The sequence below is a fragment of the Protomyctophum bolini genome (genome assembly GCF_963924005.1).
Source record: "Protomyctophum bolini genome assembly, chromosome: 16".
NCBI lineage: Eukaryota > Metazoa > Chordata > Actinopteri > Myctophiformes > Myctophidae > Protomyctophum > Protomyctophum bolini.
This window is the reverse complement of record NC_137877.1, coordinates 35,857,472-35,870,772: the sequence shown is the minus strand read 5'-3', so window position 1 is coordinate 35,870,772 and position 13,301 is coordinate 35,857,472. Positions and strand designations below refer to the sequence as shown.

Sequence of the window (13,301 nt, the reverse complement as noted above, 5' to 3'; positions counted from 1 at the left end):
GCAGGGGGAGGATTCGGGGAGCGGGATGGTCCCAATACCACTGTCCAACGTTCGCATCTTGCTGCCAGGGCCTACGACACAGGGACAAGACATGCAGGAAGCTCAGGGGAGACAGCATGGGTTCAAGGTTCAAATCATTGCTATGTCTGGTGACGTTACCGTTTAGTTCCTCTGACATTTCAGCAGCATAGTAACATGATGTAAAAAAATAATAAAGAAAATAAAGGAATTAAAAAAATATATATAGCAGAGTGAGCAGGTTGTCAATAAGTGGGGATTATTATTATTATTTGTCATGTTGTTGCTGTAGGGTGAAACCTTTTTGGATTATATATTATTTATGTATTTTTATTTATCCCACGATTATTGTAACCCATTTATTTTCCACCCAGTGTCCATTGTCTAATGTAATCGTGGGCGCTACACTCCCTCTGCCAACATGGGGGGTGGAACGGACTGACCTCATGCATCCTTGAATGCATGAGTCCAAGCCACTTTCAACTTGATGTCATTACTTTCGGCATGTAATTATAGGAGAAAACTTTACTCTAATTCAAATTTAACAAGAGTAGTGACATCATTTCAATCAAATCTTTGTGCTGTGCATTTTCTCCACGGGTTGGCTGTGATACAGGTCGGATATGTTCATTTCCCCAGCACGCCACGTTATTATTACTGTCAGCTACACAATGGAGTACAGACAGGCCATCCTGTGAGAATTCACAGCATTCGTGCAACGGTGAAACAGATGGTGCAATAGTTTTTCTACTTTTCCCTTTGAATGTTGCTTCACTAACCATCTAATTACATGTGACGGCAATGCAGTGTAATGATCAATAGTGCACAGTAACAATTAATTTACTTGAGTATTGTACTTAAATATTTTGCTCATTACTTCATGCATGGACTTGATGCAACATTATGTTACAGAAAATATTAACATACTGAAGTGAACTAATTGAAGTGAACTGAAGGACTCCTCATGCATTACAAGGATTCATCAAAATATCATTCAACATGCATAGCCAGTGCAATAACTATGAAAGGACAATGAGGTCGTTGAATCAGGTCAAATACATATATTTAGACAATGCTATACTTTGCCCTTAAATGAAAAATGGATTAATAAAACATTTTGTATATCTTGTTATCTCTGCCAGGCCGGAAGGCTGGGAGGATATGATCTTTTCTCGCCCCTATGTGTCTGTCTTTCTATATGTGTGTATAAGTGCACGCGCGCGGGTGTGTGTGGGTGTGTGTGTGTGTATGTGTGTATGTGTGTATGTGTGTGTGTGTGTGTGTGTGTGTGTGTGTGTGTGTGTGTAATCTCAGAAACTGCTGGACAGATCAGCGTCACACTTTTTGTGTGGACAGATTATTTTAATTGGCCTGGCATTATACCATATTATTTTTGGCCCAATACTTTTTTAACCTTAATAAAAAATGGTATCATGGACGGATCATGACACAATTTCCCATTTCCATCTAACAAGCTTTCCTACAATGTATATATATATCTGACAAAAGACAGCAACAGGAAATATTTCAATTTAGCTTTTTGAAAATATCAGATCAAATCATCAAAATAGTTTGTAGTATTGGTTAGTGGTGAGTGGTACAGTACCTATGACATTCTCCTGACTGGAGCTCTTCTCTGCACATCCATTCTCTTCATCAGCTCTCTGATTCAACATCTGCATCTTAAAATAAAATGAAATATAACACCTGAATGTTTGAATTTGTTCATAATCAGTGTTGGGCAATATATTACTCAAGAGATTACCCCCCCCCCCCCCCCGCAAAAACAACACAATCTGTTTAGTCAGCTTCTTTTAGAAATGAATCAAATTGTTTTGAATAATAATAATAATAAGTCTTATACTCATTTAGCTTGAGAAATGTCTCACTCATCCAGCATTTGATGCTGGACGGACAGGTCAACAACGGGTCTAAAGCACAGGGATCATCTGGAGCTACAGAAAGATATAGTTGGGTATCATCAGCATCAGCACAGGGAGAACAATAAAGGACCAAGAATTGAGCCATGTGGACTACCTGAACCGATGTCATGTTTGTCTAAATCAAACTCAGCTAGATTGACAAAATAACTGCTGTTTATCTGGCCGTACCAGACAAACCTATCCAGTACTCCACACGTTGTATTAAAATTGTATGATCAATTGTATCAAATGGTATAATATTACTGTTTTGGCAGAGTAATACCTTACTTTACTCGTTACTGGGTAAAGTAATAATAATATTACAGTATATTACTAGTAAATTGTCTAGTAAAAAGACTTCTAATAGTACAATAGCTTACAGCAGTGATAATACATTTGGTTTGACATGCGTTGTTTATTTTATCATTGAGCTAATTTTGTCTCCAAGGCCACCATTCCTCAAGCTTGTTTGTCTATATTTAATTAACTCTAATGGTGTGGACTCAAACTGTACAACACATTGATTTGTAGTTGGAATGAAGACTGTATTGCTGTTGTGTTTAGACACATAGTATTATCACCACAGATTTACCGCAAACCCATCCATTTTGAATGAAAGTGGCACTTTTAAAGCTGCAGTCCATAATTTCCACCTACCCGGGATTCCAACCCGTCTTGATTCCTATTGCTGTCTTTGTGACATAGATAAACATTATTTATGCTTAGATGATAACTCAGCAGACAAACAATTATAACTAGCCGACACCATTCCTGGCCTAGTTAATTAAATTAAAAAGTGCGGGTCGTCCTTCATATTAGCCTTGGGACCAGACTAAATAACCTCTAATGTAATAAACCTGTCTAGACTATAACTCTCCCATTTGCGCACAGCATTGTACAACTAAACTGCATTAAAGATAGGATCTGGCTGACTGAACAAAGAAGTTGCTCTCTAGGGAACTGTATAGAGATATGACTAATGTGCATACTGGCACTAAATAAGGTTAAAAGTGGAAGTGCTTACTTTGATAAAGATGACTTTACTGTGTCAATATAAGGATGCTATTTTGGTTTTGGTTCATTCTCAATTGCATGAATTAGTTAATAACTTGAGTAATTATTGAACCGGCTATTACATCCTTACAGTACAGTTAGTTGGTCCTCTCTTCTCTGTCTTTTAGGAGGGGCCCAAATTAGTATTTGTTAAGGATACAGGTCCAGTGGGCACCTACACCTTGTGGGCACCTCAACATTATGCAGGTGAATAAATATATGCTTTGGAAAATGGTTGGATATAATGTAAAGTACACATTATTTTACATCATTATCAGACCTAAATTTACCCTCCAAAAATGACAATTAGGTTTTGTAGCAATTTGTAGAAATATTGGGCCTTATGTAAATCCTCAGGGGCCAAATTCTCCAGTTACCTTGTGAAATACTGTATCAGGGGTTCGGACGGGTGGAACAATCACTGGAGTGATTGGAGATTGGAGTATAGGCCTACCTACATGGAGTACTGTGGGGAGGCAGATTATGATAGTTTGGGTTCCAGCCTGCTTCGCTGCGTTCCGTGAATCTGTCTACCATGGAGATAGGGAGATAGGACCCTTTCCAGACTGAGTAGCGAGTGACAGAACAAATTCAACGAATGCAGCGATTCAGGCTGGAACCCAGGCTAAGATTATGAATGAAATGTATGATTGTCAATGAAGTGGTATAGGCTGTCAGGGCCAGCAAAGATTTCTCTGCTAGCCCTTCACTTGCCTGATGCAGAAATGTATATTTATAATAAATATTTATTTTTCACTGCCTGGTCTCTCACTCGGACACGCTGCCTCCAATGAGAAAAAAAAGAAGAAAAAGAGAACCGTTTTTTCAAACTTCTTTCTGCAAGTTTGTAAGCTTCCGTCTTTGGGTTGATTAACAGATTTAACTCACAAACAAATGCAGAAAATGGCTGGAGGAGGAGATGAAACAGATTTGGTGGTGGATTTACAGGCAAAGCCGTATGATCAGCCATGATAAGAATTTGTATATATTTATATGCTGCCATGCAATGCGGCTTATTGATGATTGTGTGTGTGTGTGTTTTTTATTAATTTTGTAATTACCCAGGGTAGTAGCTAAGGCACAAGTGCTCATTTTCAGCATACTGTAGAAACACAGACACATTAAAACCTTACCAGTACAACCACAGTCTTGTACTGTTGGCCACTAAGCAGCTCCACCGGAGCAGTTGGGGGTTCAGTGCTTTGCTCAGGGGCACTTCAGCGGTGTTGGGTGAGTAATAACCAATCCCAGATTTTTCCTGCCCGCCCGGGGAATAGAACCAGCAACCCTTTCGGCAACAAGGGCGCTCCTCTAACCCTGCTTAGGCCACCGCTGCCCAAAATAAAGAGTGCCTTTTGAATCCTGAGTGTGTTCCACGTATCTTTTGCATGCTTTCATGTTGTATAAGAAAATATGGCTGGTTGTGACTGTGAGTTTGTTATTGTTCCAGACTTCCAGTATTATAACATTGATGTGCAGCTCATTGTTACGGCGTTGTGTGTGTGTGTGTGTGTGTGTGTGTGTGTGTGTGTGTGTGTGTGTAAGAATATAGTCAAATTGGGTATGGTGATCTACCTTTACCTTTGGGTCCCCACAGATGTCAATAGGTCCTTGTTGGTCATTCAAAGACATTCCAGGACAGGGCATTGAGATACAGGAACGCACGGCATCATGGGCCTCTCTCCTCCCCACAGAGCTAAAAGAGAACAGTTCTTCAACAAAACCCACAATAATCTGAGATTCCCTCATATATTGACTGTGAACATGCCCCCGGTGCTCCCCTTGATAAATCACATTCTACCTCTGGAAAAGCTAGCTTTGATGTGTCTGTATGAGATGTGTCTCCACTACTCACAGGGCTTAGAGGATAAATATCTAAGAGCACTTGATAAAAAATGAGCATGGTTAAGCGTGGTTGTAAATCACTTCATGGGCAGAACGAGTATGAAAATCATGAGCAAGAGCAATGTGTTATGAGCAAGAGGGTTCATTACAATATAATGTGTCATCACAAGTAAGGTCTGTGCGCTTGGATAAATGTTGAAACATTATTTTGTTCTCTCCTGAAAATGTACTTTCAATTATTAATTTTAATTTCTGATTCCATACTCCTGGTTTCTTAGCTGTCCTGTCCATTTCTGTTAACATCTCACCTTGTTCATCTTAAATTCCTTACCAGTCTTTTCCATCACTTTTCCTTCTCTCCTTCTTTTTATCACACTTGGTCTGCTTTCCCCCCAGAAGGGATGTGATCTTTTGCTCCTTCTTCTCTTCTTTGACTTTAGGCGGATCAGTCTTTTTGGCACTTGGAGCAGGAAGTTTACTTTTACGGAAACCAAACCAGTTTGCCAAGGACGAGCCAGACTTCTGCTTTGTCTCACTGTTCTTCTCCTGTTCCTGAGACTTGTGCAGGTTCTCCTCTATTCCAAGCATCACCTTCTCCTCAATGGTGGTTATAGCACTCTGTCTCTCCGGCTCCTCAGACACTGGCTCCCCGAAGGCGCTAGAGAACTGTTGCTCAATCTGAAGACGCCTGACTTGCTCTCGTTGTTGTTTTAGACTCTGGAGCCTTTCACTTGAGGATGCCAAAAGTGATGGGATTTGCAAGCCCTCCTCGATTAAAAAGTTGTTCAAAAGGGAGCGGTTCATTGGACAGTGATAACTACTGGAGCAACTCATACTTCCAGGGAAGACGTCGCCTAGAGAGTTCAATGAGCTTCCTGAGTGAGTTTTGATCTGGGTGCGGCCCTTTCCATATCGGTTGAAGTTTGGCCGGTCCATGTATCGTGCACCAAAACTCTGGCTGCGAGCCTTAGCCCCGTTCATGCCCATGACTGGTTTAAGAGGAGGTCTGGTTGAGACGGACACAGACCGTTTGAACAGCCAACCTTCCTCATCAAAGCCCCAGTCCAGCATCACACCACTGTCTGCTGCAGGAGGTAGGACTGAGGGCTCAGAACCCAGTGAACTACAACGGGTCTCAATTTTTCGCCGGATTTTATCCTTGGTGCCAGTTTCACTAATGCCACGCATCACCTGAGGACCATGGGGATCACAATTGAAGGTCTCAAATGCCTGAAGACTTTTGGAAACAGAGTTTGCATCACCTTTGTTATGTCTTCCCAGAACTAGGAATGTACTGGTCCCCTGACCTGTGTTTGTCTCAAGGGGTTTAGCATTCCCTGGTAGCACTGTTATCAACACTCTTGAGTTGGAACTCTGAGGATTGTTGCCTATGCTTTGGTAGTGAATATTAGAGGACGCCTGAGGCAAGACCTCTGAAACTGTCGACTCACAAATACTCTGTTGCGATATTGACATCATGTTCTGATTCGGCACCATAAATATGGCACCGTTTTCATTAGGGCATGCAGTACAGTTGTTAGATGACTGCATCGGATCTGCATCTTCAGATTCTTGAATTGGGACAGAGGTTACAGGTGCTAACCTGGGTGATTGCAAATTGTAAACATTGGCAGAGACACGTTTAGGTGATTTAATAACGTCAGCACTCATTTGTGTGGCCATATGGCGAGTATCACAGACTTGAGATTGCATCTGTAATGCCAATTGAGGCTTGCTGCTGCTTGTTTTCCCAGTGGTGGAGGTTTGTGGTTGAATCATGGGTTTTTGAGCTTTAGGTAAAGAATCAGGTCTAATGAGTAGTGATGTGGTTCGGCCGGGTGGAAGGGGTGGGGATGGGGACCGGTGTTCCGAATTGGACAAGTCAGAGTGCTGTTCCTGTCGCCGTTGTTTAAGTGGAGAGCAGGATAAATTACTAGAGCTGGGCCTTTCTTGGACATCACCAGATTTATTACTTGATGGAAGTTTGGAGACATGCAAAGGTGATTTAGTTGGGCTCTTAGGGCAATCACTTAGCCCTGGAGGCTTAATTGCCTTTGAGGGTTTCACTGGTGATGAGAGCGGAGAACTTTGCCCCACACTCTCAAGAGAACCTGCAGTTCTTTTCACAGGATGATTCTCACCTTTCTCAACTTTATGAAACGCTCCCTTGCCTGTACCAGGAGTCTTACTGAGGTTAGATTTTGTACTAGGAGTGCTGTGTCCCGGGGTATTGGACTGCCCTTTTGACCTGTGGACCTTGATAAGTTTCTGGTGGAGGGGAGAATGTAACTGCTTGGGTTGTTCTGGGCCTCCATCTGCACTCTTACTCCGGAGGATGAAAGCCTTCCTTGCTGAGTCACAGGCCTGAGGTTTAAGTTTCTTCTGCGGGGATTCCAAGATGGTGCGATCCTTGCCTTCGTCACTGGCTTGACTTGCTTGGTCTCTGCAATGCGGAGTGTCCATTGAAGAGCTACGCTGTCTCGCTTCACTGCTCAGTGCTCTGGTTATAGCGTGTTGAAGTGATGAGTTCACATCTGCTTCGAGTTGCTTGGCCACTGTTCTGTTCTGTTGTCTTCGGACATAATCAAGCCTGGATTTGCGGTCAGTGGACCTTTCCTGGTTGTTGTTTCTGTCACTCAACTTCTGCAAGCCTGACGACTTGTCTCTTTCTGCCGTTTCTTTGCCGTTTAATGTCACCGTGTCGGTGGGGCTCCCTGTTGGGCTGATGCCAGGTCTCAGATTGGGGCCCTCAAACAAGAAGTTGTCCGGGAGAGGTGACAGAAAGTGTCCATGATTCCCTGTAAGTTTTACAGGGTCGTTTTGAAGACAGTGGTCATTAGGATTCTTTTCAACATCGACCACTTCACCCAAGGTTGGGACATCTGATGGCTCCAAGCCAAGACTCTCTTCTGTAGGCTGATCACAGCGTTCCTTAGACTTTGGCGATTCGTCATCTGCATCGTCGGAGTCTGAACCGAGGGCAGTACCCCCTGCTCCCGCCTTGAAAGGTTTGCCTGCAGTGCATGCCTGTTTGGGGACAGTCGCCTGCGGAGCACACTTAACTCCAAGAGAGTATATGCCTTCGTTGGAGGTCATGCAGTCTTTGTAATGTGGGCCAGCAGCAAGTGAGGACTGCTCCTTGGGGCTGCGCATTTGGAGCCGCTTTAGACCCCTCAGGATGTGGCCTTCCTTCCAACCCAGATCAAGCTGCTCGACAGGAACCGATTGATTGGCTGACATAGACCCAGCACTCATCCTCTTCTCCCGGCTTATTGCACACTGTGAGTGACAAGAAAGTCATGACATGGCATTAATCCATGCAGATCTATTTCCTTATTATCGTTATTTACCACAGGTGGATAAAAAAAAACACACCTGTTTAGAAGAGCCGCGTCCCTCTGCCCAAGTGTGTGAGCCACTGGAGTACTCGCTCCCAGCACTTGACAATGATGCCTCGCTGCCACTACCACTGCAGCTGCTGCGAGGGCACGTTAGACTGAGGAGGCTGGGCCATCTCCCTGCAGGAACGCCTGCCTTTCCATTCCGCTGCCCCTCCTGGAACGCACCAAATCATGTGATATTGTCAGCAAACAAGAATTAAACAAATTACAATTACAACCATTCAGGAAATTAGCTAACTCTCTCATTGAGAACAACTTACAGTAAGTTAAATAATAGCACACGTCGAATGTAGAGAGATCAGTGTAGTGCCACAGCCTCTCTAACAAAATGACATTCCGCAGCCTTTCAGAATCCATTCTTCAATGATTTAAATGTCAGAGTTGACGACATTGTAATCTCTAGCAAGGTAGAGGTTACATATCTGGGCTGTATCCTGGACAATAAGCTGACAGGTGAAGGCATGGCAACAAGGGCGATCAAAAAAGTAAATCAAAGGACAAGGGCTCTCAGGACATTAGCTGGAGCTCTTATTCAGCCCATATTTGACTATGCCTGTACCTCCTGGTTCTCTAACATCTCAATGTCACAAAAAACTAAGCTTCAAACCTCCCAGAACAAACTAATCCGACTCCTTCTAGGCCTAGGACCCATGACCCACCTTTATGCAACGCATTTTGATGGCATAGGATGGCTCCGGGTAGAAGATACTCTGTCTTGAAAAGCAGTTGAAAATGGGACTGACATTCAAAATTTTAACTTAACTGATTACCTCACAAAGGTGAGCAACTCTCACAGCCACAACACTAGAGGGAGCATAATAATTATCTGGTGCCACACACATATAGAACAAATATGGGTAAATTCACTTTCCACAGCACTGCCACTCAGGTGTGGAATGCCCTGCCCCCTTCCCTCAAAACAAGCAAATCACTGGCATCCTTTAAAACCAGTCTGAAAATTCACCTATCAATGTCAGCGGGTCAAAAAGAGAGACTGACTGCCCAAGCTCCTTATACCCCCCTCCGATTAATTTATTTGTATTTTGATTTATTTGTGCAGGGTATATAGTTATTTGAGATATATCGATTATAGTCATTGTTGTGTTTGTGAATGAATGCATGGGACCCGAATGGAAACAAGGCCGCAAGGTCTTTCTTCTGTGCTATCCTTTTTGACCAATGTGCTTTGACTGTGACATGTACCGTTTGCATTTTTATTGTCTAATAAAATAATATGAATATGAATAGTTAATTTGTAAGATGGTGCTGAATAGTTGTTTTGCTCGTAGAAAATGGCTATTGGAGGCTGGTGTACGCTTCATGAGTTTGGACGTGTGTGGAGACAGAGTAGAACAGGTTAGATTTTCAGCACATGACTCCATCATATCACAAAGTATAAGAGTATTTTATCTCTTCATATTTAAATGAACAGACATACAGTAGATTATGTGATATAGTGCAAGACGGCAGCCAAGGGAAATGCTTATTCACAGAATCATATTATTATTAGTTAATATCACAAAGTATCAGTGGTGATCCAGCTATATTCAGCATTTTTCACACACGTCATTTTGAGCGGAGCACTTGTGTGTTCATCCACAATATGCCTGCCTCAACACAAACTGGGAGGGAGCCCGCTAGCTCTCCATTTATATTTGTCACAGATCTCAAAGAATCAATACGGTGGATACATCGCTGTCTCTTTCCATCTAAAGGCTAATTGAGGAGAAGAATGACATTTTCCACTCGACCGGTCAGGGTGGTCCTGGTTTATAATGTTCCCAGTCAGTTTTCCCTTTGCCTGCAGGTAATGTCATGATTACATTTCATAAACCAGCCAGCTTAAGCTATTTTCTTTTAGAATTGCATACTGTGTTTGAACATTAAGGCTGAACCATGTAATGACACTATTTATACGCAGAATACTCCCTTCATGATATTGTCCTTTGCACTTTGATATACTGTATGGATTGAATACATTAACAAGTTAGTTAACAGTACAGAACAGTCAAGGGTTATGCTAAAAGGATAACACAAAAAGCCTTAGGGGGCTTGTTTCCATTGTACACTGTATGCTGTTTCTCTAAATTGTTATATTGTCCTATGATCCATGTGGGATCCTAACCAGAACCAATGCCTGCATGTCCTTAAGTGTCTAACTCTGTGGATCAGGGGTTCACAAACTGCTCTGCGTGAACAAATTCTAGGGGGTGCGTGACATGGTTTGATGGTGTTATTTAGCACAAACGGCAAAATCTGGTAAAACACTAGTTGTAAGGAGATATCTAGAGCAGCTGCAGCTTAATTGCGGGAGGATGCAGGATTGAGGATGCTGGTTTGATCTTGACCGCCTGTTCTTGACTGCAGGTAAATACCACCCGCGCCCGCAAGTGCCGCAACCTTTGTGTTGGATCCTGCGTGTGCCGCAGGATCCCGCGCCCAATGCAGGACTCTACACAGACTGTTCTAGATCAGTGGTTCTCAAACGTATTCACATCAAGAATCCCAAATTGATATATAGTTGGTGGTCGACCCCCATCTGAAAATCACCTCAAACACTAGCCATGTGTTCCAGCATACAATAAGGTCAGACTAAAGAGGTCCTTTGCCATGCACCAATCGACTTTGAGGCTTAATCAGGAGTTGTAGCAATGGGGTAATCTGAGCGATGGACATTGCTCTTTTCTTTATGCATGTAATATTGTTCTGCTGTGTCGCAAGACAAATTTCTGTGTGAACTGACAAAGTACTATATCATATAATTTTGCTGGGGACCCCCTGGAACCGTGAAAAGGAAGGGATGTCCGCACACTGTTTCACTGCTCCCAGGAAAATTCTTTATTTATTGAACTGGAACCCCCTCAAGGACCCCTGGGGGTCTCCGGACGAAGCTATAGTAGCTTCAAGCCACAGAAATTGGTTATGTTATATAAGAAATAAATAAATAAAACATTCTGAGATGGAGAAAATCCGCACAAAAGAACAGAATTTGCTAGAGGGTGGCAAATTGTATCCCCTGGAACCCCAAATTATCCCGTTGGACCACGAGCACCTGTGGCATTTTCCACTGATTTTTAAATTGGCACAGTTTACTGGCGTGCTGAAGACACAGCCTGCGTCGTGCCACTTCCAATTGGAATGTCCCGCAGAGATCAAGTTGTTGACGCCTTGCGACCCCATTTAAAACAGCATTGATCCCTTTCAAGGCTGCCATAGCCAGCTTCCTCTCAAAGTCATTAGTGTCATCTGTTAGCTATAATTAATGTGAATAGGAAATAATTGCACGAGGGAGCGTGGGACTAAAGTGATTCGGGCCATTCATTGATATTCAAGTATTATTTCATTATCCTTGCTAGCCTTTATTCATGGGCACTGTGGGAGAAGGCCAAATTTGACCACGTGATTGCGGATTAATCTGGGAACTAATTAACAGTCAGCAATTTGAGGAGTGTCCCTGAGATTTGACACAACTGATATGGGCTAACAAAATCGCCCAAAGAGAAGGGAGCTGTATTTTTAATCAATCCCCCCTCCCCCCACACACCATTCATGATTCAAAATAGGTTTTCAATTTTTAAGACGACCTCTGCATAATAGTGAGGTTTCATTGTTATGGTAGCCAGGAATGCTTGCTTTGCAGAGTCAAGGAAGACATTTTAAAGATAGTTGAAGGCTAGAAGATAGCAATCAAGTAAATGTATAGTTTATCTTTACTTGAAGTCTATTTTTTTTAATTTATATATGACAAGTCAAGTCCCAACTCCATAGATAGTACAAATAAACCTCATTGTGCGTTTGCCTTTGTCACAAGTTTAAACGTACTGTGAAAACTTGTATTGTGTTTTCAATTTCCATTTCTTACAGCAAGGAGCAGAGCACATTTTTGCTGTCAAAACACAATATTTGTGTGAAGATTTAAAAAAAAAAAGTTTAATTAAAAGTTTATCCAGCCACTTGTGTGATAAGCAACTTTCCTATCTTTAGGGCAAAGAAACTGACAATGAACTAACTAAGTGGAATTTATCATATAATTACATCAGAAATGGCCTTTCACATTGTTTCCATAGAGCTCCCTCACAGATTAATGTGTACTATTAGCAGTGTAGTTGTACATACTGTATGTGTGATATGGAACACTTCTAAATATGTACTGTAGTGTAGGTTGTGTAGTAGTTTTTGAGATCTGGTTCTGGACCGAATCAGTGTCATGAAGATTCACACTTTGATTATGACTATGAGAGATCTGGTGTACAAGTGGGAATTCCTTACGAAAGGCCATATATGGTCACTAAGATCTGTAGGGTTCCCCTTTGCAATCTACCTTACAGATTCATATGTGCAAAATTAAACACCCACTAAAGAAACAACACAAACCCTGTATCAGTTGTTTGAATGCTACCGGTAGACTTTACTCTACATGCAAGGGGGGGTAATTTACGTTATGATTCTGTCCCTATCGGTAGGCTACATAACTCGAACAGCAATGAGTCGGCATTGCGACTCGCGCCTGTTTTTTGCCAAACTAGTAAACTACTGCATAACCGGCTGTTGTGGTCCGCTTCGCTGGGGGCGACAAAAACTATGCCTAAAAAACACATTTTTAGATTGGATACAAAAACGACAAAAGAGGGATTCGATCCCGAGGCGCTGTGATGGGAAGTCTAATGCTTAACGTTGCACGCCACCGAACATTGAGGCAGTTTTGCGTCACAGAAGAGGCCGTTGCCAAGTTCATATGATCAGTAGGAATACGACATACGCACTCCACAGAGCTTCCTGTCGAGCTGTGGAAGAACTGAGAAAGAAGCCCAGTTTAAAGCAGTCTGATGACTGCTGAACAAGTTCCAAGTTCCTTCAGACCCCTATCTATATTTATGAGTTATGGGCTGGTAACCTCACCTGTGTACTGTACATAAATCTCATCCAGCTTTCTGTGCCACAATAATACATTGATCAAGAGAGAGGATCATTGCCAATGATGTGGCAACAACTTTACAGACTATGCAGCTTCATTTACATTCCATCACACAATGACAATGGTGTCACTTACGGACAAGAGATC

At 42.4% G+C, this 13,301-nt stretch overlaps 1 protein-coding gene across 3 annotated transcripts in view; it reads right to left on the bottom strand.

The window, feature by feature from the left end:
- LOC308330567 (nck-associated protein 5-like) overlaps positions 1–13,301 on the bottom strand; it is a 65,025-nt gene that overhangs the window by 4,880 nt on the left and 46,844 nt on the right. For 2 of the 3 annotated variants that reach the window (XM_080785489.1, XM_080785490.1), the window contains exons 7-11: positions 8,214–8,393; positions 5,170–8,117; positions 4,569–4,689; positions 1,625–1,700; positions 1–71 (exon numbers count right to left, since the gene is read on the bottom strand). The exon at positions 1–71 is cut by the window's left edge and continues 319 nt beyond it. In XM_080785489.1, the coding sequence (XP_080641615.1) occupies positions 1–71; positions 1,625–1,700; positions 4,569–4,689; positions 5,170–8,117; positions 8,214–8,393 (3,396 nt within the window). The remainder of the gene's footprint in view (positions 72–1,624; positions 1,701–4,568; positions 4,690–5,169; positions 8,118–8,213; positions 8,394–13,301) is intronic. The other variant, XM_080785491.1, reaches the window with a different exon arrangement.